Below are 24070 nucleotides of genomic sequence, written 5' to 3'. Positions count from 1 at the left end.
GGCTGTCCATCTCATCTGTTCAATGTCAGGTGCTGTGTGTTTGGCCACCCTATTTAGGGCAGGGAACCCCTCTCTCACCAATGGAATGAACAGGAGGTGGTCAGAACAAAGGGCTTTTGAATCACGAGACTTTTCAGGAGCCTGATTAGAACATGCCATATATGTGAACCCTTGACACCACATCTGGTACGGTACAAACCTGCAGAAAGTACCAGTTGCCTTTTCTTTTCCATAAAGTGGAACTATACTTCCATACAATGCAGTAAGAAAGTTTAAACTTTAAAAGCTAACTGATCTAAGGAAGCGTTCCAGAGAAAACAATACAAGATGTATTTGAAAACACCCCACCTCCTGAATGTAAGTTGGTACAGCCACTACAGAAAAACCTCCATACTACAGTATGGAGGTTCCTCAGAAAACTAAAAATAGAGTGCCATGTGATCCAGCAATGCCACTCCTGGGCATATATCTAGACAAAAATATAATTCGAAAAGATGCATGCATCACTATGTTCACAGCAGCACTATTTACAATAGCCAAGACATGGAAACAACCTAAATGTCCATCGCCAGAAGAATGGACAAAGAAGATGTGGTACATAGAGAAAATGGAATACTACTCAGTCATAAAAAAAGAATGCAATAATGCCATTTGCAGCAACACGGATGGACCTAGGGATTATCATACTAAGTGAAGTAAGTTAGACAGAGAAAGACAAATCCCATATGATGTTACTTATATGCGGAATCTAAAATATGACACAAATGAACTTTTATGAAACAGAAACAGACTCACAGACATAAAGAACAGACTTGTGGTTTCCAAGGGAGAGGGGATGGGAGAGGGATAGATTGGGAATTTGGAGTTAGCAAATGCAAACTCATATATAAAATGGATAAACAACAAGGTCCTACTGTATAGCACAGGGAACTAGATTCAATATCCTGTGATAAACCATAATGGAAACAAATATAAAAAAGAATGTGTGTGTGTGTATATATATATATATATATATATATATATATATATGTATATATATGTACTTCAATTTAAAACACAGAGACACCCATCTCCTATTTTCCTTCTGCTAAATAGCAAAATGCTGTCTCCAAAGATACCCAAGATACCCAAGATAACTTGGACGCTATGACCCCAGCTGACCTGAAAACCCAACTACTGAAATTCGATCTCTATAAAAGAGAGATTTGCTTTCTTCTTACTTCCATACTCGTAAAGAGAAAAATTACCACTGGAATCAATAAGGAAGCTTTTCTGTTACGTCATTTTCCTAGAATCTCCACTACAAACCCGTCCAGCCACCTGAGGATTAGGAGCTCTGTGGAGCAACATCTGCCTAGAACAGGCCCCTGATGCTTGTCGGCTTCCGAGGGGAAAGTCTGAGCCTGTGGTGATGCCCCTGGTTTAAGAACAAGTAGAGTCCGAAGGCTTGGAGGAGTCTCTCCCCCAGGGCACTCTGGAAAGGTGCTGAGGAACAAACCGACCAAGTTTATTTCATCAACATGAAAATACCCCCAAGGAAGTGAAGCACAAGATTCAGCTACACAAACATGGAAGCTACTGACCACTTTGCCTCTTCTTACGGTAAACCAGACGGAAATAACATGAAACGCTGGAAGTAACATCATGTTGCCCTCATGGTCACCGCCAGGATCGGGCCGTCCTGGGTCAGTCTGTGCCTCTTGCGTGGGCTGAGGGCATGTGTGCGTTCTCTAACCCATGGAATCAGCATCAGTGGGGATCCACACATCAGAATACCTGTGGGCTGGGATTCAGCATTTTAAACAAACCCGGGGGTAGCTCTGATGTTCACTGAGGTCTGAGACCCACTAGTGTGGCTGACCCCAATGGAATAATCCCTTTGCACCGCAGCCAACTGCAATCTCGAGAGATTCAGGCAAGGAGTAGAAGCACGATGGTGTTTTTGCATGACGCCCATCGTAGCAAATAGAATTAAGTGACTTCAGTGTACACTTTTTTTTTTTGCTGCAGACTTTTCTCAGAAGGGAACAACTGATTATTCCTCCTAACCGTGTGGGTCTCTTCTTTGGTTTTCATAACATCCGGAAAGTTCGGCTGTTACCTTGTTCATTTCCCCAGAGCACCATTGCCTTAGGACGTCCTGCAGAGGAGGGGTGGCCGTGTTTGGGGTCAGCGTTGGCGCTTCAGTCTGCAGGTACATGAGTGTAGAATGTCCGCACTCCAGTTGGCCCCGCACAACTGTGAGCTTGCCACGCTCATCTTCTATCAAAAGCCCAGATGAGGGAAATGGTACTAGTGGAATCAGTTCAAGGGCCAGCAGCCCATCACTTCCTACAGTTTGCATGTCATCTCTGGATTAAGTCAGACCTCCAGAGAACCATGGTTGTGGACCATTTGCCTTGGCCCTGAACGGCTTTCTGGAAATGCGCCTCGTCATAAGCGTCTCACCATCCCTTGAGGGAGGCCCTAATAAATTACCATTCAGAGCCTGCCGGCATGTGGGTATAGCATACTGACGATGTCACCCCCTGAGTCACTCAGTGTCCCCTCCGCAAAGTCATGCACAGCAGCTCTCTGGGGTTCACTCATTTTATTGCTGGCCCAGAGAACTGTCTGGGTCCCAAGCCCATGGAGCACCTTGCCTGCCCGCAGACCCTCTCAGGCCCCCAGCACGGAGAGGGCAACGTGTGGCATGACGAGAATGCCATGGGGCATCACAAATGAGGGCAGGAACTGCAAGCTGCAAACCCTCTGATCTTCCTTCACGGCTCAAGTGAAAAGGGAACTAGAAAGTACCCAGAGGGACAGGGGTGGAATAAGGGCTCTCCCCTCTCTACCCAGCAGAAGGCAAAGCTAGCACCTTCTTCTTACCTGGGAGGAAACCAGGACCAAACGTGACTCCAGGTGACAGATGCCTCCAAACTCGATGGAGATGCGCATGGGACTCACGGGTCCTTTTCTCTTAAAGCCACGGGGAGGAGTGAGCCTCTCTTGCTTTGAGCTGACACTTCTGATAAAGGAAGGTGCCCCACACCGGTGGCCACTCAGGGGTTGGTTTGATTATGAAGTACACACACACCCCCCCACACACACAGCAGCCCAGCTCCGTGTAAAGACAGACAGAAGCTGTGACACATGACAGTCTTCATCTAGAACTCTCTAGCACAGGGGCTCCCCCCACCCCAGGGGCTGACACCCTGACACGGCACCCCGCTCCTAGGAACCTCAGCTCACAGCGGCGGCGAGAGGGCACGGGAGTGGTGGCTGTTTGGTGTCGTCACGGACTTCCAAACAAATGGATTTATAGACTTCCAAACCCTAGCCTGGCATTAAGCAGATCTGCTACTGTAGAGTTATTTAAACTCAGAGACCAAAAGCACCTACATTAGCCACATTGCAGGCAACCCAGCCAAAACACACTAGACTGGTTTATGTCATCAGCGAATCACAGAGATGTACACAGATAACCAGGGAAAGAAGCAGACTCAAGGCCAAGCAAAGGATCTGCAGTAGCACAGAACACGCTGTGAAAGCGACGCTCTCTCTGGATGCCAGGCTAGCGGGCCAGACCACAGCTTCGAGCAGGAATCTACTTCCTCGACCTTGGCAGATTTTACAGCTGCCCTTGGGAGGCCCCACCCGTCAGCGCAAACCCAGCTGATCTGGGGTTGGGAAAGATGCTCCTTAACTTTCCCCAAAGGCAGGTGGACTCGTTAAATAAGAGCACTGTTCTCCTTCTCGTAACAAAAGTCATCATAGCGAGTAAAGCTGTGTCTTGTGTGAAAGTCCATGCTCTTTCTATAACTTCAAGGTGTCGTGGCTGAATGACAACCCAGCAGTAGCAGCAGTAACAACAACAAACCTCTCTCTCCTAACAGTCATTGGAACTGCAACTGTGATTTGAAAAGGTCTCCCATTCTTTGCCTCATCCCTTCAAAAAAAAAAAAACCCCTTTGAAAACTCTTATGAATACAAAATCCTCACTCTGAAAAGAGTAAATGTGCCTTTCCTAGACCCAGGCAGGCCAGCATTTCTTTAGCCTGCTAGAATACTCAGCATTTTGGTGGATTCTTAAATGCCTGCAGGGAAGGTTTTATTGCTTTCACAGCGTGCCCTTCTCCTGCAACAGCGTGTGTGTGTATGTGTCTGTGTCTGTGTATGTGCATGTATATGTGTGTGTGTGCATGTGTGTATTTGTGCATGTGTATATGTGTGTGTGCCTGTGTATCTGTGCATGTGTATGTGTGTGTGCATGTGTATATGTGCATGTACCTGTATTTGTGCATGTGTATATGTGCCTGTATTTGTGCATGTGTATATGTGTGTATGCATGTGTGTATCTGTGCATGTGTATGTGTGTGTGTGTCTGTGCATACTTGTGCATGTATGCATGTGTGCGTGCATGTGCTGGAGGGACTGGTTCTCAGTCTTCCTCAGCAGCAGACCTCCACCTGGACCACACGTGGACACAGCTGCTGCCCAGCACAAGTAAGCCCAGCACGAGGACACCTACTGCAGAGAGGTACAGGGTTTTGTCACAGTAATCCTGAGGCTGCTGGAAAGGGGGAATAAAATCTGGCAGGTGAACAGAAAAGACCCAGTAATTTCCCAGAAAGAACCAGAGGAAGAGGAAGAGGCTGAGAAGGTGGATGTAATTTTGTGTGCGTTCTGCCTCTAGGGATATACATCGTCGTCACCATCATCAATCACCACGGCCTTGGACAGAAGCTGCCTCATCCTGGTGGAGCTGTACAGTAGGAGAGACATCTGGGTCGTGGTAGGGAGCCAGGGGTTGGAGGGCAGAGCAGCAAAGGAGGGGGAGGAGAGGGGACAGAAGGTAGGAGAGAAACAGAGAAAGATTCATTAGGAAAAGTGCACACACTGGAGTTGGAAATGCTGCCAAGGAGTGAAATTTCATTTGGAAGAATTAGAACTGGCGAGAATGAAGGCATCAATCCTTAGCGTCCTTGGTGGCATTCTATAGATGTGTGAATTGCTTTGGACACGGGATTCGTTGACTGAGGTTCATCTCTGCGCCCAGAGTCTCCCTGTTGCTCTGGTTTGCTTCCTTAGCCTTGAGGTCAGCTCCTTGGCACCCCCTGGCTCCAGTGACCTGCTCTGCCTCCCTCCAGTGACCACCCCCTGGATCTGGTCATCATCTGGAAGTGCCCTCCTCCCCGATCCCAACTAAATGGTAGTTGTTTAAGCTGCCCCGTCTGTGGAATCTTGTTAAGGCAGCCTGAGCTGACTAATACAGACACGAAGTATTTTTAGGCGTATTGTTCTATGTAAAACAACCCTATGGAATGCACACCACTTTCCTCACTTTAGAAACAAAGGAATTGAGGACCAGCTGGGTGAACGAGTTGGCCAAGGTCACGTGGGTCAAAAGTGGAAGAGCCAGAGCATAACACCAGGTGTGTCTTCAGCCAAAGCTGGCAGGTGCCCTTCCCACCAAGCCCTCCTGTGTCTCTCGGACTCAGGAGAAGTTCCACTGAATATCGTCAGGCCTCAGGCTCAGTATGTTAAAAACATAACTCAATCTTCCGTATTCATTTGGTGACATGTCCAAGCTAGAAACCAGGGATGCTCCCAGCTCCTCACCCGATATAACCAATCAACAGCGACCATGCTGGGTGTACCTCCAGTAGTTCTCCCCTACTAGAACGGAAGGGCAGGGTCCAGCTATTCTTGGTTCACTGCTGTACACCCAGCCCAGCACATGTGTGAGGTGTGGCCCATCAGAGAAGTCCTGTGCTTGAAGTTCCAACAGTATGGGGCTGCTTCTCATCTCCATGCCCAGACTGTGTGCTCATGCTATCCTGGGAGCCCTCTGCTCCCCAGCCTGACTCTTTCATAAACATCCAGACAGGTATCACCTCCTCCAGGAAGGATTCCAGTATCTCTCTTTACTGGGTTAGAAATCTTCTTTGTGCTTATCTGTATTCTCTTATTTTCTACACTGAAAAGTTATCACTTATGAAAGATAACGAAACCTAAGTGAAGTGATTAGGCCAGCATTTGGCCTGTATGATCTCATTTAATGCTTATGCTAACCTAGGGGCTGTATATTATTATCCCTGGTTTGTGGATGAGAAAACTAAGGCTCAGAGAAGTTAAGTCACTTCACCCAGGTCCACAGTGAGTAAAAGGATGAGATGGATGTCGGTCCACACCTCTGACCACCATCTACACCATACTACCCAGGTGCTTAAATCAAAGCTATTAAGTCACAGGGTTTTTTTGTTTGTTTGTTTTTTGGGGTTTTTTAACATGTTTATTGGAGTATAATTGCTTTACAATGGCGTGTTAGTTTCTGCTTTATAACAAAGTGAATCAGTTATACATATGTTCCCATATCTCTTCCCTCTTGCGTCTCCCTCCCTCCCACCCTCCCTATCCCACCCCTCTAGGTGGTCACAAAGCACAGAGCTGACCTCCCTGCACAGGGGTTTTTTTCCTAAACCGGGAAAGTGCTCCCAAATGGTCCAGTTTCCCAGGCTTTCTAGGAATAAGATTTGTAGCCTGGTTGGGAGGCAGAACATAAGAAAAAGGAAGTGAGGGCTTAAAGGGGTCCAGAGAGCCACTCACACAGAGCTGATGCATCCAGGGAGGGCTTCCTGGAAGAGGGGGTATATTCTGAGCCCCTGTGAGCAGGGAGAGGTGGGAATGTGAGTGGCATGGCAAAGATGAAGGGTGGTGGGTTTGGGAAACAGGAGAAAACCAGTTGGGAGGAGCAGGGCAGCCGAAGAGAAGGACTATGAGCTCGGGCAGGTGTGGGGTGCACAGGAGCTCAGCCATTTACCCTGTGGAAACCCAAGAGAAGCAACCTTTCCGCTTCAGTTCCCCCATCTGTAAGCTGGAGCTGACAGTGCAGCTCGGGGTTCAGTTACTCAGCACCATTTCCCTTCCTAGTAGGGTCCCATTCCCTGGGGGCTGGCCCCCACTGTCACGTGCATCTGGAGGGGGAAATCCCAGGGCCTGTCCTCCCTGGAGGCGCCTTCTCCACACCAGGGTCAGCCTGGCACCCAAGGTCCAGGGACCTAGCCATCTTCCCAGGACTGGTTTGTGGGCACCTGATGCCAGGAGAGAGGAACTCTCTGGCGTTCATTTCACTTCACTGCTGGCCCAGAGCAACTGCCCGGGTCTCACAGCCCACGCTTCCTGGAGCCACCTGGTTCCTTCCTCTTTCACCAACCTTTGAAGTTGCGAGCTTTTTAAACAAATTACCTCTCAGGTTAGCCAGAGCTGATTTTTTGTTCCTTATATTCAAAAAATCCTTTCTGATACAAGGACCTGCCTCAAAGGGGCATTGTGAGAACTGAATACGTTCAAAATGGGGACCAGGCCCTTAGCACGGCACCTGGCACATAGCAAGTGCTCATGGGGTGGTAGCGATTATTACTAAGAAGTGGGGTCCTGGAAGATGAAGTGGAGTGTTAGGTAGACAAACGGCCACTAAGTCAGTGGTTTTGAAACTTTCTTTCAACACGGTGCTCAGTAACAAACACACTTTACGTCCCAGCCTAGTAATCGGGTAAGCGTATGCCCTGGCTGGCTCAGAGAGGTGCCAGTTTATGCTGTTTTCCTGGCGTGACTATTATTAAAGCCCCCCTGTACTCTCAACAGTGTCCCAGTTGGGATGATAAATTACATGGTCACCTTACCATACACACACGTGTGCATGTGTATCACACGATACTTATCAGGCACTAATATTTTCTATTCTATTTTTTGTTTGTTTGTTTGTTTTTGCTGTACGCGGGTCTCTCACCGTTGTGGCCTCTCCCGTTGCGGAGCACAGGCTCCGGACGCGCAGGCTCAGTGGCCATGGCTCACGGGCCCAGCCGCTCCGCGGCATGTGGGATCTTCCGGGACCGGGGCACGAACCCGTGTCCCCTGCACTGGCAGGCGGACTCTCAACCACTGCGCCACCAGGGAAGCCCTAGTCTATTTTTTTAAAGTGATCACAACCTACTAAATTCATTTCAGGATCTTCTAATGGGTCAAGATCGTCAGTTCTTAGGTGACCCTCGGAAATGTCCACCCACTTCTCTTCAATACAATGCAATACGGTGGTGCCGTCTGATGCATCTCAGAGATGCTGCAGTGTTCCGCGGGGGTTAAATAGAAAGCACTGGCCTCACTAGTAAACCTCTCTGTCCGGGGATTCTATAAGCCTGTTTGCTATTGCTCTCATGGTTGTGGACTCACTGTGTATTGCCTCGCTGTGATGAGCACAAAAATTTAATTTGGCTTCAAACAGTTCTAGATTGCCAGGAAGAAAATCAATGCTGCTTATTAGGGCCCTGGTTTGTTCATTAAAATAAATTACCTTTGGGTTCTGGGCTGGCTTTCATAAAGGAAAAGCTTGTTGTTATTAAGAGGAACAGACTCCATGGACGGTAGTATCTCCAAAGGTAAGTTCTACCTTGCTCTACCTGATCATGAGGTAGTCCAGCGAGAGAGGGTGGGGCAGAGGTAATTACTGCTGAAAACTCTGCCCTTGTTTTGAGCACCGCTATGGCACTCAATCCATCAGAGCTTTCTTCTAACACTCTGGGGCCACATAGGCAGCCCTGTTGATCTAAGAGCCGTTGAGTTTCCTTGGAGCTAAACAGAGCCCCAGGTAGATCCCATCAGGATGTTAAGAGAAAGGATCCTGTATTTATACATTCCAGAACACTGCCTACCAGACCGCTGCCAAAAAAGGAGGGTATTTAACAGTGAGGTGATCTCAGACACAAAAGGCTCCAAATGCTTGCTCCAAATCAGACATGTTTCCCAAGACAGAATAGAGCTGGTGGCTACCGACTGCATATGAGAACAGCCATCTTGAAGACATTCCTTTGACGTCTCAAATCAATATCATGACCAGTGCCACTGGGCAGCCTCTTTTGAAGGCCCCAAGCACCAGAAGGAAGCTGACAAAGAAATCAGACAATGGGTCCAAATGAAATCTTATATATGGCACTCGATTCTGTTTGTGTGTGTGTTTATGTGTGTGCGTGTGTGTGTGTGTTATTGCTTCATTCTTATGAAACCATTTTGGAAAAACGGACACTCATGTTTTCTAGCTTTTGATATAGAAAGCTTTGAGGTGGGCTTGGATGGCTGGGAAGGGTCACTAATAAATGGAGGTAGGCCTAAGGTATTTTAGACCTAAGGTACTTTTGGAAGGTGTGACATTTCTTTGGCCTTGGAATTTTGAAAACCTAACTGCAGACTATGCAGGACCTTTGATATTCTTTTTTCCAACACTTTTCCTGTTTCAACATATGTCAATACAAGCCATGAGCAAATCAGCTCCCTAGACTGATATAAGCTTGTGAGTCACAGACGTCGCCCCCAAACATCGGAGTTTAACGTGTGATTGATGATCGCAGCTAACAAATTCCATGCTAGTCATTTGAGAACTGAGAGCTATGGTTAAAAACAGAAATAAGAACTGCTAAAATCGAACACATTTTAACCAGATGCAAACTCTACTGCCCTATACAGGAAACTTTTTTAAAAAGAAGCACAGAGAAAGGCCACGATTATGGCTGAATTCAATGGTATAAGTAATTGGCAGTCGGTAACTTCTCTGCATCAACTGTAGTCAGACCAAAGCCACAACTTAGCACATTGAACTCGGGGCAGCAGGAGGGAAGCTCTGGGTGAAAATTCCTCATCTGGAAAAATCCAAGTCTCTGCGGCAGGTATCAGGATCCACCTGGCCCTGTCGTTTCAACAACCCTGCGCTTAGGGGAAGCTGTTCTGTTAGCAAACAATTAAAGGATGCATTCCACAGTGCCTTAAGTTAAATTTCAACAAGAACTACAAACAATTGATAAACAGACATTACCTTTAAGGCCCCGATGATCCCAACCAGTAGCAAGTATACAGGAACGAGGGGGTGCACGGGACAGTCCTCCAAAAACTTCACTCCTGCAAAGGGGACAGAACAGAAGATTGAGTGAAATGCTTTCAAGAAGACAATGCCGGTTAGGAAAATGAAGTAAATGTCTACAAAAGCCAAAACGTTAATGACACAAACTGAAGCTCGACCCCTGCGCAGGGAGTCTGCCCAGTCTTCAGCATGCTCACCGGACAGAACGGCAGCCCGCTGGACATCGGAGCCGGGGGCAAAGGCCACTGCACCACTCTGGATATTAGCTGGCTACAGGTATGCCTTGCTTTTATGGAAACAGTGAACGACAACCCGTGTTTCCAATCAATGATTCATTTTACCAAAGGATCCAAAGAATCCCTTTAAATATCCAGGCTTTTTTTTTTTTGGCCCCACCGTGCAGCATATGGTTAGTTCCCCAACCAGGGATTGAACCCGTGCCCCCTGCAGTGGAAGCACGGAGTCTTAACCGCTGCACCACCAGGGAAGTCCCTATCTAGGCACTGTGCTTAAAACAAGATCCGATTTATGGGTCACGTCCCCAAAATGCATCCACTGTGTAATATAAGGCTCCCATTTACCCTGCTTCCAGGGCCCACAGGGCGGGGATTTGCCAGAAGAGGACACTTCCTCCGTGTGCAGAATCCTGTGCTATATTTGTTGCAGGCAACATATGATCATCACTGACCAATTCACTCACCCAACCCCAAGCTGGGACACGTGTTTACTGACAAATCCTTAGTCACCGTATTGGAAAACTACCAAACCCACACCCTTTCTTATGGTGATTTTTCTCGCCATAGCAATGCTTTCTCTCTACTTTTCTCAGGTCTTTGTCTCTTGGCCTATTTAACCAATGATGATACGATGTATTATTTAAAATATAAGAAAGCAATTCCCATTTCCCTCAGTGACCAGTCTGGCTCCAATGACCAGTCTTCGGATGGGTCCTAACACACGTCTTGGCTGTGCAGAGACATTAACTGTTCAGTACGTGCCCCTCACATTTCCCAGCCCCCTTGTGGGTACCCAGGACTGTGGGACTTGTGCTAGCCAACAGGCTATGAGGCATTTTGGGGCCAAAGCATTTCAAAACTGACACATGATCCTTCGTTTTCTTCCCCTGCTTTGACCATGTGGAAACCATGGGCTGAGATGGTTAGTGCTCAAGACTGAAGCAGCTTAGAGTTTTACATCACCATGTCACTTGGGGGAGCCTTGGGGAGCCCTGGAGAGGGTCCTGATCCACGTTGGAATTTGCATGAGCCAGAAATAAACCTCTGTAATCAACAATGACCTACTGTATAGCACAGGGAACTCTACTCAGTATTTTGTAATAACCTATATGGAAAAAGAATATGAAAAAGAGTGGATATATGTGTATGTATAACTGAATCACTTTGTTGTATACCTGAAACTAACATAACATTGTAAATCAACTATAAAATAAAAATATTATACTCAATATAAAATAAATATTAAATTTAAAAAACTTTTAAAGAAATAAACCTTTGTAGTATTAGGCCACTGAGATTCCAGGATTGATTTGTTCCTGCAGCATAGTTAAGTCACCCTGACCAATATGTTTGTCAACAGAACCCAAGAAAGGGGATTCTCACTGCAGAATTAAACTCTTCTGTTTAGGGGGACCTTCAAGATGGTGGAGGAGTAAGATGTGATCACCTTCCTCCCCACAAATACATCAGAAATACATCTACATGTAGAACAACTCCTACTGCACACCTACTGAACGCTGGCAGAAGACCTCAGACTTCCCAAAAGGCAAGAAACTCCCCACGTACCTGGGGAGGGCAAAAGAAAAAAGAAAAAACAGAGACAAAAGAATAGGGACGGGACCTGCACCTCTGGGAGGGAGCTATGAAGGAGGAAAGGTTTCCACACACTAGGAAGGCCCTTCACTGGGGGAGACGGGGTGGGGGGGCGGGGAGGGAAGCTTTGGAGCCACAGAGGAGAGCGCAGCAACAGGAGTGCGGAGGGCAAAGCGGAGAGATTCCCACACAGAGGATCGCTGCCGACCGGCACTCACCAGCCCGAGAGGATTGTCTGCTCACCCGCCGGGGCGGGCGGGGGCTGGGAGCTGAGGCTCAGGCTTCAGAGGTCAGATCCCAGGGAGGGGACTGGGGTTGGCTGCATGAACACAGCCTGAAGGGGGCTAGTGCGCCACAGCTAACCAGGAGGGAGTCCGGGGAAAAGTCTGGGGCTGCCGAAGACGCAAGAGACCATTGTTTCGGGTGCACGAGGAGAGGGGATTCCTTCTCTGTCTGCCCACAGAAGGCAGAGCACCACCTAACCAAGCTCCAGAGATGGGCGCGAGCCACGGCTATCAGCTTGGACCCCAGAGACGGGCATGAAACGCTAATGCTGCGGCTGCAGCCACCAACAATCCTGCGAGCACAGGTCACCATCCACACCCACCACTGCCAGGGTCCCGGGATCTAGGGACATTTCCCCAGGAGAACACACAGTGTGCCTCAGGCTGTTGCAATGTCATGCTGGCCTCTGTTGCTGCAGGCTCGCCCCGCATCTGTACCCCTCCCTCCCCCAGGCCTCAGTGAGCCAGAGCCCCTGAATCAGCTGCTCCTTTAACCCCGTCCTGTCTGGGCGAGAACAGACGCCCAGCGACCTACATGCAGAGGCGGGGCCAAAACAAAAGCTGAACCCCAGGAGCTGTGCGAACAAAGAAGAGAAAGGGAAATCTCTCCCAGCAGCCTCAGGAGCAGCGGATGAAATCTCCACAGTCAACTCGATGTACCTGCGTCTGTGGAATACCTGAATAGACAACGAATCGTCCCAAATTGAGGCAGTGGACTTTGGGAGCAACTGTAGACTTGGGGTTTGCTGTATGCGACTGATTTGTTTCTGATTTTTATGTTTTTCTTAGTATAGTTTTTAGTGCTTGTTATCATTGGTGGATTTGTTTAATGGTATGGTTGCTCTCTTTTTAAAAAATTATAATTATTTTTTAATCTTTAAAATTTTAATAATTTTTTTCTCTTTCTTTTTTTTCTCCCTTTTCTTCTGAGCCATGTGGCTGACAGGGTCTCAGTACTCTGGTCTGGCTGTCAGGCCTGAGCCTCTGAGGTGGGAGAGCCAAGTTCAGGATATTGGACTACCAGAGACCTCCCAGCTCCATGTAATATCAATCGGCAAGAGCTCTCCCAGAGATCTCCATCTTAACGCTAAGACCCAGCTCCACCCAACGTCCAGCAAGCTCCAGTGCTGGACACCCCATGCCAAACAACTAGCAAGACAGGAACACAACCCCACCCATTAGCAGAAAGGCTGCCTAAAATCACAATAAGGTCACAGACACCCCAAAACACACCACCAGACATAGCCCTGCCCACCAGAAAGACAAGATCCAGCCCGACCGACCAGAACACAGGCACCAGTCCCCTCCACCAGGAGGCCTACAGAAGCCACTGAACCAACCTTAGCCACCGGGGGCAGACACCAAAAACAACGGGAACTACGAACCTGCAGCCTGTGAAAAGGAGACCCCCAAACACAGTCAGTTAAACAAAATGAGAAGACAGAGAAACACACAGCAGATGAAGGAGCAAGGTAAAAACCCACCAGACCAAACAAATGAAGAGGACATCGGCAGTCTACCTGAAAAAGAATTCAGAGTAATGAGAGTAAAGATGATCCAAAATCTTGGAAATAGAATGGAGAAAATACAAGAAACGTTTAACAAGGACCTAGAAGAACTAAAGAACAAACAAATAATGATGAACAGCTCAGTAAATGAAATTAAAAATTCTCTAGAAGGAATCAATAGCAGAATAACTGAGGCAGAACAACGGATAAGTGACCTGGAAGATAAAATAGTGGAAATAACTACTGCAGAGCAGAATAAAGAAAAAAGAATGCAAAGAATTGAAGACAGTCTCAGAGACCTCTGGGACAACATTAAATGCACCAACATTCAAATTATAGGGGTCCCAGAAGAAGAAGAGAAAAAGAAAGTGTCTGAGAAAATATTTGAAGAGATTATTGTTGAAAACTTCCCTAACATGGGAAAGGAAATAGTCAATCAAGTCCAGGAAGGACAAAGAGTCCCATACAGGATAAATCCAAGGAGAAACATGTCAAGACATATTAATCAAACTATCAAAAATTAAATACAAAGAAAAAATATTAAAAGCAGCAAGGGAAAAGCAACAAATAACATACAAGGGAATCCCCATAAGGTTAACAACTGAGAAACTCAGTTGTTCAGCAGAAACTCCACAAGCCAGAAGAATTCAGCAGAAACTCCACAAGCCAGAAGAGAGTGGCAGGACATATTTAAAGTGATGAAAGGGAAAAACCTGCAACCAAGATTACTCTACCCAGCAAGGACCTCATTCAGATTCAACGGAGAAATTAAAACCTTTACAGACAAGCAAAAGTTAAGAGAATTCAGCACCACCAAACCACCTTTAGAACAAATGCTAAAGGAACTTCTCTAGGCAGGAAACACAGAGAAGGAAAAATCCTACAAAAACAAATCCAAAACAATTAAGAAAATGGTAACAGGAACATACATATCAATAATTACCTTAAATGTAAATGGATTAAATGCTCCAACCAAAAGATATAGACTGGCTGAGTGGATACAAAAACAGGACCCATGTATATGCTGTCTACAAGAGACCCACTTCAGACCTAAGGACACATACAGACTGAAAGTGAGGGGATGGAAAAATATATTCCTTGCAAATGGAAACCAAAAGAAAGCCAGAGTAGCAAGTCTCATATCAGACGAAATAGACTTTAAAATAAAGACTATTACAAGAGACAAAGAAGGACACTACATAATGATCAAGGGATCAATCCAATAAAAAGATAACAATTGTAAATAGTTATGCACCCAATACATAAGGCAAATGGTAACAGCCATAAAAGGGGAAATCGACAGTAACACAGTCATAGTAGGGGACTTTAACATCCTACTTTCACCAATGGACAGAGCATCCAAAATGAAAATAAATAAGGAAACACAAGCTTTAAATGACATATTAAACAAGATGGACTTAATTGATATTTACGGACATGCCATCCAAAAACAACAGAATACACTTTCTTCTCAACTGCTCATGGAACATTCTCCAGAATAGACCATATCTTGGATCACAAATCAAGCCTTGTTAAATTTAAGAAAACTGAAATTGTATCAAGTACCTTTTCCAACCACAATGTTATGAGACTAGATATCAATTACAGGAAAAAAACCTGTAAAAAATACAAACACATGGAGGCTAAACAATATGTTACTGAATAACCAAGAGATCACTGAAGAAATCTAAAAGGAAATAAAAAAATACCTAGAAACGAATGACAATGAAAACATGACAATCCAAAACCTATGGAATGCAGCAAAAGCAGTTCTAAGAGGGAAGTTTATAGCAATACAATCTTACCTCAAGAAACAAGAAAAATCTCAAATAAACAACCTAACCTCACACCTAAAGCATTTACAGAAAGAAGAACAACAACAAAAAACCCCAAAGCTAACAGAAGGAAAGAATTCATAAAGATCAGATCAGAAATAAATGAAAAAGAAATGAAGGAAACAACAGCAAAGATCAATAAAACTAAAAGCTGGTTCTTTGAGAAGATAAACAAAATTGATAAACCATTAGCTAGACTCATCAAAAAGAAAGGGAGAAGACTCACATCAACAGAATTAGAAATGAAAAAGGAGAAGTAACAACTGACACTGCAGAAATACAAAAGATCATGAGAGATTACTACAAGCAACAATATGCCAATAAAATTGACAACCTGGAAGAAATGAACAAATTCTTAGAAAAGCACAACCTTCTGAGACTGAACCAGGAAGAAATAGAAAGTATAAACAGACCAATCACAAGCACTGAAATTGAAAATGTGATTAAAAATCTTCCAAAAAAACAAAAGCCCAGGACCAAATGGCTTCACAGGCAAACTCTATCAAACATTTAGAGAAGGGGCTTCCCTGGTGGCGCAGTGGTTGAGAGTCTACCTGCTGATGCAGGGGACGTGGGCTCGTGCCCTGGTCCGGGAAGATCCCACATGCCGTGGAGTGGCTGGGCCAGTGAGCCACGGCCGCTGAGCCTGCGCGTCCAGAGCCTGTGCTCTGCAACGGGAGAGGCCACAACAGTGAGAGGCCCGTGTACCGCAAAAAACAAAACAAAACAAAACAAAAAAACAAAAAACATTTAGAGAAGAGCGAACACCTATCCTTCTCAAACTCTTCCAAAATATAGCAGAGGGAGGAACACTCCCAAATTCATTCTATGAGGCCACAATCACCCTGATACCAAAACCAGACAAAAATGTCACAAAAAAAGAAAACTACAGGCCAATATCATTGATGAACATGGATGCAAAAATCCTCAACAAAATACTAGCAAACAGAATCCACCAGCACATTAAAAGGATCATACACCATGATCAAGTGGGGTTCATCCCAGAAATGCAAGAATTCTTCAATATACATAAATCAATCAATGTGATACACAATATTAACAAATTGAAGGAGAAAAACCATATGATAATCTCAATAGATGCAGAAAAAGCTTTCGACAAAATTCAACACCAATTTTTGATAAAAACTGTCCAGAAAGCAGGCATAGAGGGAACCTCCCTCAACATGATAAAGGCCATATATGACAAACCCACAGCCAACATCGTTCTCAATGATGAAAAACTGAAACCGTTTCCTCTAAGATCAGGACCAAGACAATGTTGCCCACTCTCACCATTATTATTCAACATAGTTTTGGAAGTTTTAGCCACAGCACTAAGAGAAGAAAAAGAAATAAAAGGAATCCAAATCTGAAAAGAAGAGGTAAAACTGTCCCTGTTTGCAGATGACACAACACTATACATAGAGAATCCTAAAGATGCTACCAGAAAACTACTAGAGCTTAATCAATGAATCTGGTAACGTTGCAGGATACAAAACTAATGCACAGAAATCTCTTGCATTCCTACACACTAATGATGAAAAATCTGAAACAGAAATTAAGGAAACACTCCCATCTACCACTGCAACAAAAAGGATAAAATACCTAGGAATAAACCTACCTAAGGAGACAAAAGACCTGTATGCAGAAAACTATAAGACACTGATGAAAGAAATTAAAGATGATACAAACAGATGGAGAGATATACCATGTTCTTGGATTGGAAGAATCAACATTTTGAAAATGACTATACTACCCAAAGCAATCTACAGATTCAGTCCTTATCAAACTACCAATGGCATTTTTCACAGAACTAGAAGAAAAAATTTCACAATTTGTATGGAAACACAAAAGACCCCGAATAGCCAAAGCAATCTTGAGAAAGAAAAATAGAGCTGGAGGAATCAGGCTCCCTGACTTCAGACTATACTACAAAGCTACAGTAATCAAGACAGTATGGTACTGGCACAGAAACAGAAATATTGATCAATGGAACAGAATAGAAAGCCCAGAGATAAACCCACACACATATGGTCACCTAATCTTTGATAAAGGAGGGAAGAGTATACAATGGAGAAAAGACAGCCTCTTCAATAAGTGGTGCTGGGAAAACTGGGCAGCTACATGTAAAAGAATGAAATTAGAACACTCCCTAACACCATACACAAGAATAAGCTCAAAATGGATTAAAGACCTACATGGAAGGCCAGACACTATAAAACTCTTAGAGGAAAACATAGGCTGAACATTCTATTACATAAATCACAGCAAGATCCTTTTTGACCCACCTCCTAGAGAAATGGAAATAAAAACAAAAATAAACAAATGGGACCTAATGAAACTTAAAGGCTTTTGCACGGCAAAGGAGACCATAAACAAGACAAAAAGACAACCCTCAGAATGGGAGAAAATATTTGCAAGCAAAGCAACTGACAAAGGATTAATCTCCAAAATATACAAGCAGCTCATGCAGCTCAATAACAAAAAAACAAACCACCCAATCCAAAAATGGGCAGAAGACCTAAATAGACATTTCTTCAAAGAAGATATACAGATTGCCAACAAACACATTAAAGGATGCTCAACATCATTAATCATTAGAGAAATGCGAATCAAAACTACAATGAGGTATCACTTCACACCAGTCAGAATGGCCATTATCAAAAAATCTACAAACAATAAATGCTGGAGAGGGTGTGGAGAAAAGGGAACCCTCTTGCACTGTCGGTGGGGATGTAAATTGAAACAGCCACTATGGAGAACAGTATGGAGTCTCCTTAAAAAACTAAAAGTAGAACTACCATACGACCCAGCAATCCCACTACTGGGCATATACCCTGAGAAAACCATAATTCAAAAAGAGTCATGTATCATAATGTTCATTGCAGCACTATTTATAAGAGCCAGGACATGGAAGCAACCTAAGTGCCCACTGAATGGATAAATGAATGGATAAAGAAGATGTGGCACCTATGTACAATAGAGTATTACTCAGCCATAAAAAGAAATGAAATTAAGTTATTTGTAGTGAGGTGGATGGACCTAGAGTCTGTCATACAGAGTGAAGTAAATCAGAAAGAGAAAAACAAATACCATATGCTAACACATATATATGGAATCTAAAAAAGAAAAAATGGTTCTGGCAGGACAGGAATAAAGACGCAGACGTGGAGAATGGACTTGAGGACATAGGGAGGTGGAAGGGTAAGCTGGGAGGAAGTGAGAGAGTAGCACTGACATATATACACTACCGAATGTGAAACAGATAGCTAGTGGGAAGCAGCCGCATAGCACAGGGAGATAAGCTCGGTGCTTTGTGTCCACCTAGAGGGGTGGGATAGGGAGGGCGGGAGGGAGACGCAAGAGGGAGGGGATATGGGGATATATGTATACGTATAGCTGGTTCACTTTGTTATACAGCAGAAACTAACACAACATTGTAAAGGAATTATACTCCAATAAAGATGTTAAAAAAAAAAAGCACTCTGACTTTTTATCCATATTTTGGAGAATAAAATATTTACATGTTTAATTTTCATAAGTTAGACCACCTGTAAAGTACTGTGTGATATAATATCAATAAAGTACTTAAAATGGCACTTCAATGTTTTATTTAAAACCATATATCATGCACTATTTTTTTTTTTTTTTTTGGCTGTGTTGGGTCTTCGTTGCGGCGCACGGGCTTCTCATTGCGGTGGCTTCTCTTGTTGTGGAGCACAGGGTCTAGGCGCGTGGGCTTCAGCAGTTGTAGCACGCGGGCTCAGTAGTTATGGCTCGTGGGCTCTAGAGCGCAGGCTCAGTAGTTGTGGTGCACGGGCTTAGTTGCTCCGCGGCATGTGGGATCTTCCCGGACCAGGGCTCGAACCTGTGTCTCCTGCATTGGCAGGTGGATTCTTAACCACTGCGCCACCAGGGAAGTCCTGAAACTTGGCTTTCTTACATTTGGTTGGTTCATGTGACAATCCCTATGAAATGAGTGGAAGTATGATTCTTGGATTAAACGATTTTTCCAAAATGAAAAAGCAAAACAGCCGTGGTAAAAAAAAAAAAAAAAAAAAATCTTCTGATTCAATGGCATTGAAAGTTTTAGCTTTGAGTTGACATTTTATTTCCCACGAAGGCCTTGGTACTTAAACAGAGGAAGTAAAGCATTTTTCTATGGCTATACCGTATTCCATTGAAATGAATAAACATTTCTAGGTATAGAGAGACCTACAAATTCAGGGTAAAATCAGAGTAAAGTCAAATACACACACCGATCCAATCATCAGCCTACAGAGGCCTGCCTCTATAGAGATCTCTGATGTTTCACTGAAGCCATTATTAGATGGAAGTACTTTCCAAGCCTCAAGAAAACCTTTTCGCTCAAAGACCTTTAAATATCAGTACTTGATGCCAGAGTTGCTGGGTAGGAACTGCTTTTCCATTCAAAGTCCAGCTGTGAAATGAACATGAGTAATGACTTACACACCTGCTCATTGCTAATGAATAAAAACAGCTGCTGATCGCAGCAGAGCCAATCAGCACACAGATGGCTCAAAAGGACCCTAATAAATGTAATAAAAGCATCTTTCGCTGGTGTGCTTCGTGTACTGCCTGGGACCTCTAGATTTTCTTTCTGACTGACCTGCAGTACCACAATTACCCTCTTCAGGCTTTAGATTTCTCCCCAATACAGTTGGTAAAACTACCAGATGTAGTGATTTGCGGGGGGGGGGGGGGAGGCAATATTATGGAAGTATAAAAATTATTTTAAAATATTTTTATTGTGATAAAATATATATAACAAAATTTTTTGCCATTTTAACCATGTTAAGTGTACAATTCAGTAGCACGAATTACATTCACAAACATGTGCAACCATCACCACTATTTATTTCCAAAACTTGTTCATCACCGTAAATGGACACTCTATTAACAATTTAGAGGTAATTCCTTGATACCCGCTGCAGGCAGCGGATGTAGCGATTTTAATATACCGCTATGGGAATTGCCCTTGTGGGATCTTGCCTCATTTATGCAGCCACGTTAGCGAGTGAATTGTTTCCGTTAAGTTCATTATTCAGATAACTGAATCACAGGTTCCAAAAGCTTACTTTTTACTCGATAAAAAAAAAAAAATCTATCTTTTACCAGTAGATTTTTGCATAGGACATTTTCTTACGGGGAACTCTTAAGCAGGGTATACCTGACACCTTGTAACCCTTCTTGATAAAGCGGAGCCGTATAATAAATGTTCACTTTCAAATTGCCCTATAATGATGACAGCTTCAGGGCCTGCTGAACCGGCTGGATTGTTTGCCCTGACACTAGATCGCCCCAGACTACTTGGCTATACGAATTCTGTGCAAACTTGAGAATTTTATTTTGTTCTTTTATTTCCTATCAAGCTGTCAGCTTTCACTTGTTACAAACCTAAGAGTACTGTTTTTATATTCATTTTTGGGTTTAGTATTGTCGATTTTTTAAAAAATCGAGGTGAAATTCACATAACACAAAATGAACCATTTTAGGTAATGATGAACCTAGCGGCAGAGCAGCAATAAAGACGCAGACATAGAGAACGGACTTGAGAACACAGAGGGGGAAGGGGAAGCTGGGACGAAGTGAGAGAGTACCACTGACATATATACACTACCAAATGTAAAATAGATAGCTAGTGGGAAGCTGCTGCATAGCACAGGGAGATCAGCTAGATGCTCTGTGATGACCTAGAGGGGTGGGATAGTGAGGGTGGCTCAAGAGGGAGGGGATATGGGGATTTATGTATACATATAGCTAACTCACTTTATTGTACAGCAGAAACTAACACAACATTGTAAAGCAATTATACTCCAATAAAGATGTAAAAAAAAAAAACAAAGAACCATTTTAAAGGGAACAATTCAGTGGCATTTAACGTATTCACAATGATGTGTCATGATCACCTGTATCTAGTTCCAAAACATTTTCATCACCCCAAAAGGAAACACCATCCCCATTAAGCTATTTGAATACCTGGTGCTTTTTGTTTGCAACAATTCCTATGTCCTTTTTTTTTCCTTCCGATGCCCTTTTAATTTCTGCTCCAATATGCTATGAACTCGGAGCCTAGAGCACCATGCTTGCTAGACCTCTCTGTAAACAGGCGTAGCTAGATTCCACGTGCAGAGCTTGGAGGCTCCCATCAGCAACATTCAAGGCTGTGAGTTTAATTTCACTGACGTGAAAACGATTTTTGGCTACTCAAGGAGTTTCCCACCTCCTCAACCTTTCCTCAAACTTCATACTTCTGGATAATTGAGATCATTTAATATATGTGACTAATGGAAATATTTACTCATTCATTCAGCAAAAGAATGTATAGAGCGCCAACAATGACCATAGCCTGACATCCGTTTTTCATACTGATCCGCGTGGGAGCATAGGAACTGGGAAGGGTCCTTGGGAAAACTCTCGCCCAGGGGCTCCCAAACTGGGCAAGAGGTACCACAATCATCTAGGGACAGAGTTTTAAAAGCAGATGTGTCCTCACCGCAGACATACTGCAGCAGTATTCCCCAGGGCAGGTCCCAGAACTCCGTCTTTTTAAAGCATTCAGCAAGTACTTCTGTGTGACTCACGTGTGTCTGCAAATCATCAGCCTGGCCAGCTCTTCCTAGTGCACATTTTGCTTTTGTTTGTGTCTTTTTTTGGCCACACCCCAAGGCTCGCGGGATCTGAGTTCCCCGATCAGGGACTGAACCAGGGCCACCGCAGTGAACGCGCCGAGTCCTAACCAGTGGACCGCCAGGGAAGTCCCATCGCACACTTTATGTTTAATGATGGAGTACCATCGTCCTGGCCGGACATGGCTGGCCTGGGGCATCCAGCAGCTCAGAGGCCAGCTCGCCCGGGAAGGCCATGGACAGCGGGAGAGCCATGGAAGCGCAGAGCAGAAACAGGAAGCAGGCTGTAAGGGAAGGAGCGAGAGCCGGGTCAGAACACAGAGACTCTCATTTCCTTTCCGCTGCACTTTACTTACACCTTCCGTGAAATCTGCCCTTCTCTCAAGGCAGCAGACGGGGGAGGAGGTCACCGCTTGCCTGGGGCTTCCGCAGGAGAGGCAGGGCGTGCACGCCAGGACTTGCATCTCTGAGACAGCTGAATGTCTCTTCTGATCAGGCTGCCAATTCGAAGGCCCAGATTTCCTGCACGACCTCTCCAAAGACTGACAGCTTCTAGAAAAGGAGTTCATAAGCTGCTGCTCTGCCAGTGCCAGGATGCCAGAAGCCACCGGCGTTCACGGAGCCAGGCGGCATCTACCCTGTGCTTCCTGGGAGCCTGTACCCACTGCAGATGGCTCTTCCCTACCGTGCATAAGGTTCACTGACAACTTGCTTTATCACTTAAGGAATCTGCTTCACAAAGTCTTTTTCCCTTCCATTTATTTATGGATTATATATCCCATAGTATATATTAGACGGTCTCCTACAACTTCTTACTGATACACAGTGGAACAGAGCTCTGAACTGGCTTGGGGTTTTTCTTCCTATTCATGCAACCAGTTCACCCTCTGGCACTGGGAAAGGACAGAGGCACGCAAGTTAGACAGATCTGTGTCCAAGTCCCACCTCTGTCACTCATTAGCTGTGTGGCTTTGAACGAATTAGAATTAGTTGGCCTCCTTGAAGCCTCATCTTTCTCTTCTGTAACGTGCGTTAGCAGATGCACGCACAAGCTCACCATACAGCAACCATTATGATTTTAGGCAATTACTTCCCCTTGTTGGTTCTTGGCTTCCTTGTCTGTTAAATGGCCTGCAGATATAGGTTTTGCTTGGTCAGCAATTTTTTAAATTATGAATTTGAATGTCTCTTGGGTAGGACGGCACTCCTGTTCCCACGTTTAAAGTTTAGACAGCATCACACATTTATGTTTTCTGCTAGGTCAGGCGCCAGCCCTGAGAGCAGAGAGAGGGTCTCTGAGGTAGATGGCATGGTAGCCTCCTGAGCTTCCAGTCCGTCCTCTCCAGGTAATCACCCCATTTTGTTCTGGTCTCCCCACCTCCCCACCTCCCCATTCTCCTATGCAGTTCATGTGCTCTGGTACAAGCTGACTCCCCCTGGGCTTTTGAGAAGGACATGAGGCTTAGCCCTAAGTTACTGGCAGAGTTGCACTCACTGGATATGTTTCTGGTTGGTGGATGGGCTCTTGGCTCGTTCTGGGCCAAGGATACTCAAGGGGAGATTGACTGAGAGAAAGGTAAAAAAGCTTTCTCACTCTTCTGATAGAACTTCCAAGAACAAGGCTTCTCTCCCTCCCTGCACACTGGTGAGAAAGCAAGTTGCTCTGGGGGCTGCTGGCCACCATCTTGACACCGAGAAGGGAAACCAGCCTGAGGATGAGACTGACACGTGGAAGGCAAAGTGGAGAGGCAAAAAGTAACTAGGACCTCAGTGGCACCTGTCACCCACTGAATCACACCACTCATGAAGCTGAACTACTCCTGGACGTTCCATTGACATGAACCAATAAATCCCTTTATTATCTGTGCCACATTGAGTTGGGTTTTCTATTACTTACACTGAACCCACTTTATTTTTTTTTTAAGTTAATTTTATTTTATTTTTGGCTGCATTGGGTCTTCGTTGCTGCATGTGGGCTTTTCTCTGGTTGTGGTGAGTGGCAGCTACTCTTCCTTGTGGTGCATGGGCTTCTCACTGTGGTGGCTTCTCTTGTTGGGAGCACGGGGTCTAGG

At 44.8% G+C, this 24070-nt stretch overlaps 1 protein-coding gene across 1 annotated transcript in view; it reads right to left on the bottom strand.

Moving 5' to 3' along the window:
- Window positions 1-4423: 4423 nt before the first annotated feature.
- TMEM272 (transmembrane protein 272) overlaps window positions 4424-24070 on the bottom strand; it is a gene marked incomplete at both ends in the record, with an annotated part of 29492 nt that continues 9845 nt past the window's right edge. The window contains 5 exon segments of the mRNA XM_082859789.1: window positions 4424-4656; window positions 4659-4674; window positions 4678-4767; window positions 9848-9930; window positions 22223-22282. Of these exon segments, the coding sequence (XP_082715915.1) occupies window positions 4424-4656; window positions 4659-4674; window positions 4678-4767; window positions 9848-9930; window positions 22223-22282 (482 nt within the window).

Source organism: Leucopleurus acutus (assembly GCF_964270905.1).
Source record: "Leucopleurus acutus genome assembly, chromosome: 18".
Taxonomy (NCBI): domain Eukaryota; kingdom Metazoa; phylum Chordata; class Mammalia; order Artiodactyla; family Delphinidae; genus Leucopleurus; species Leucopleurus acutus.
The sequence above is the reverse complement of the archived record's forward strand: the minus strand, read 5'-3'. Positions and strand labels throughout refer to the sequence as shown.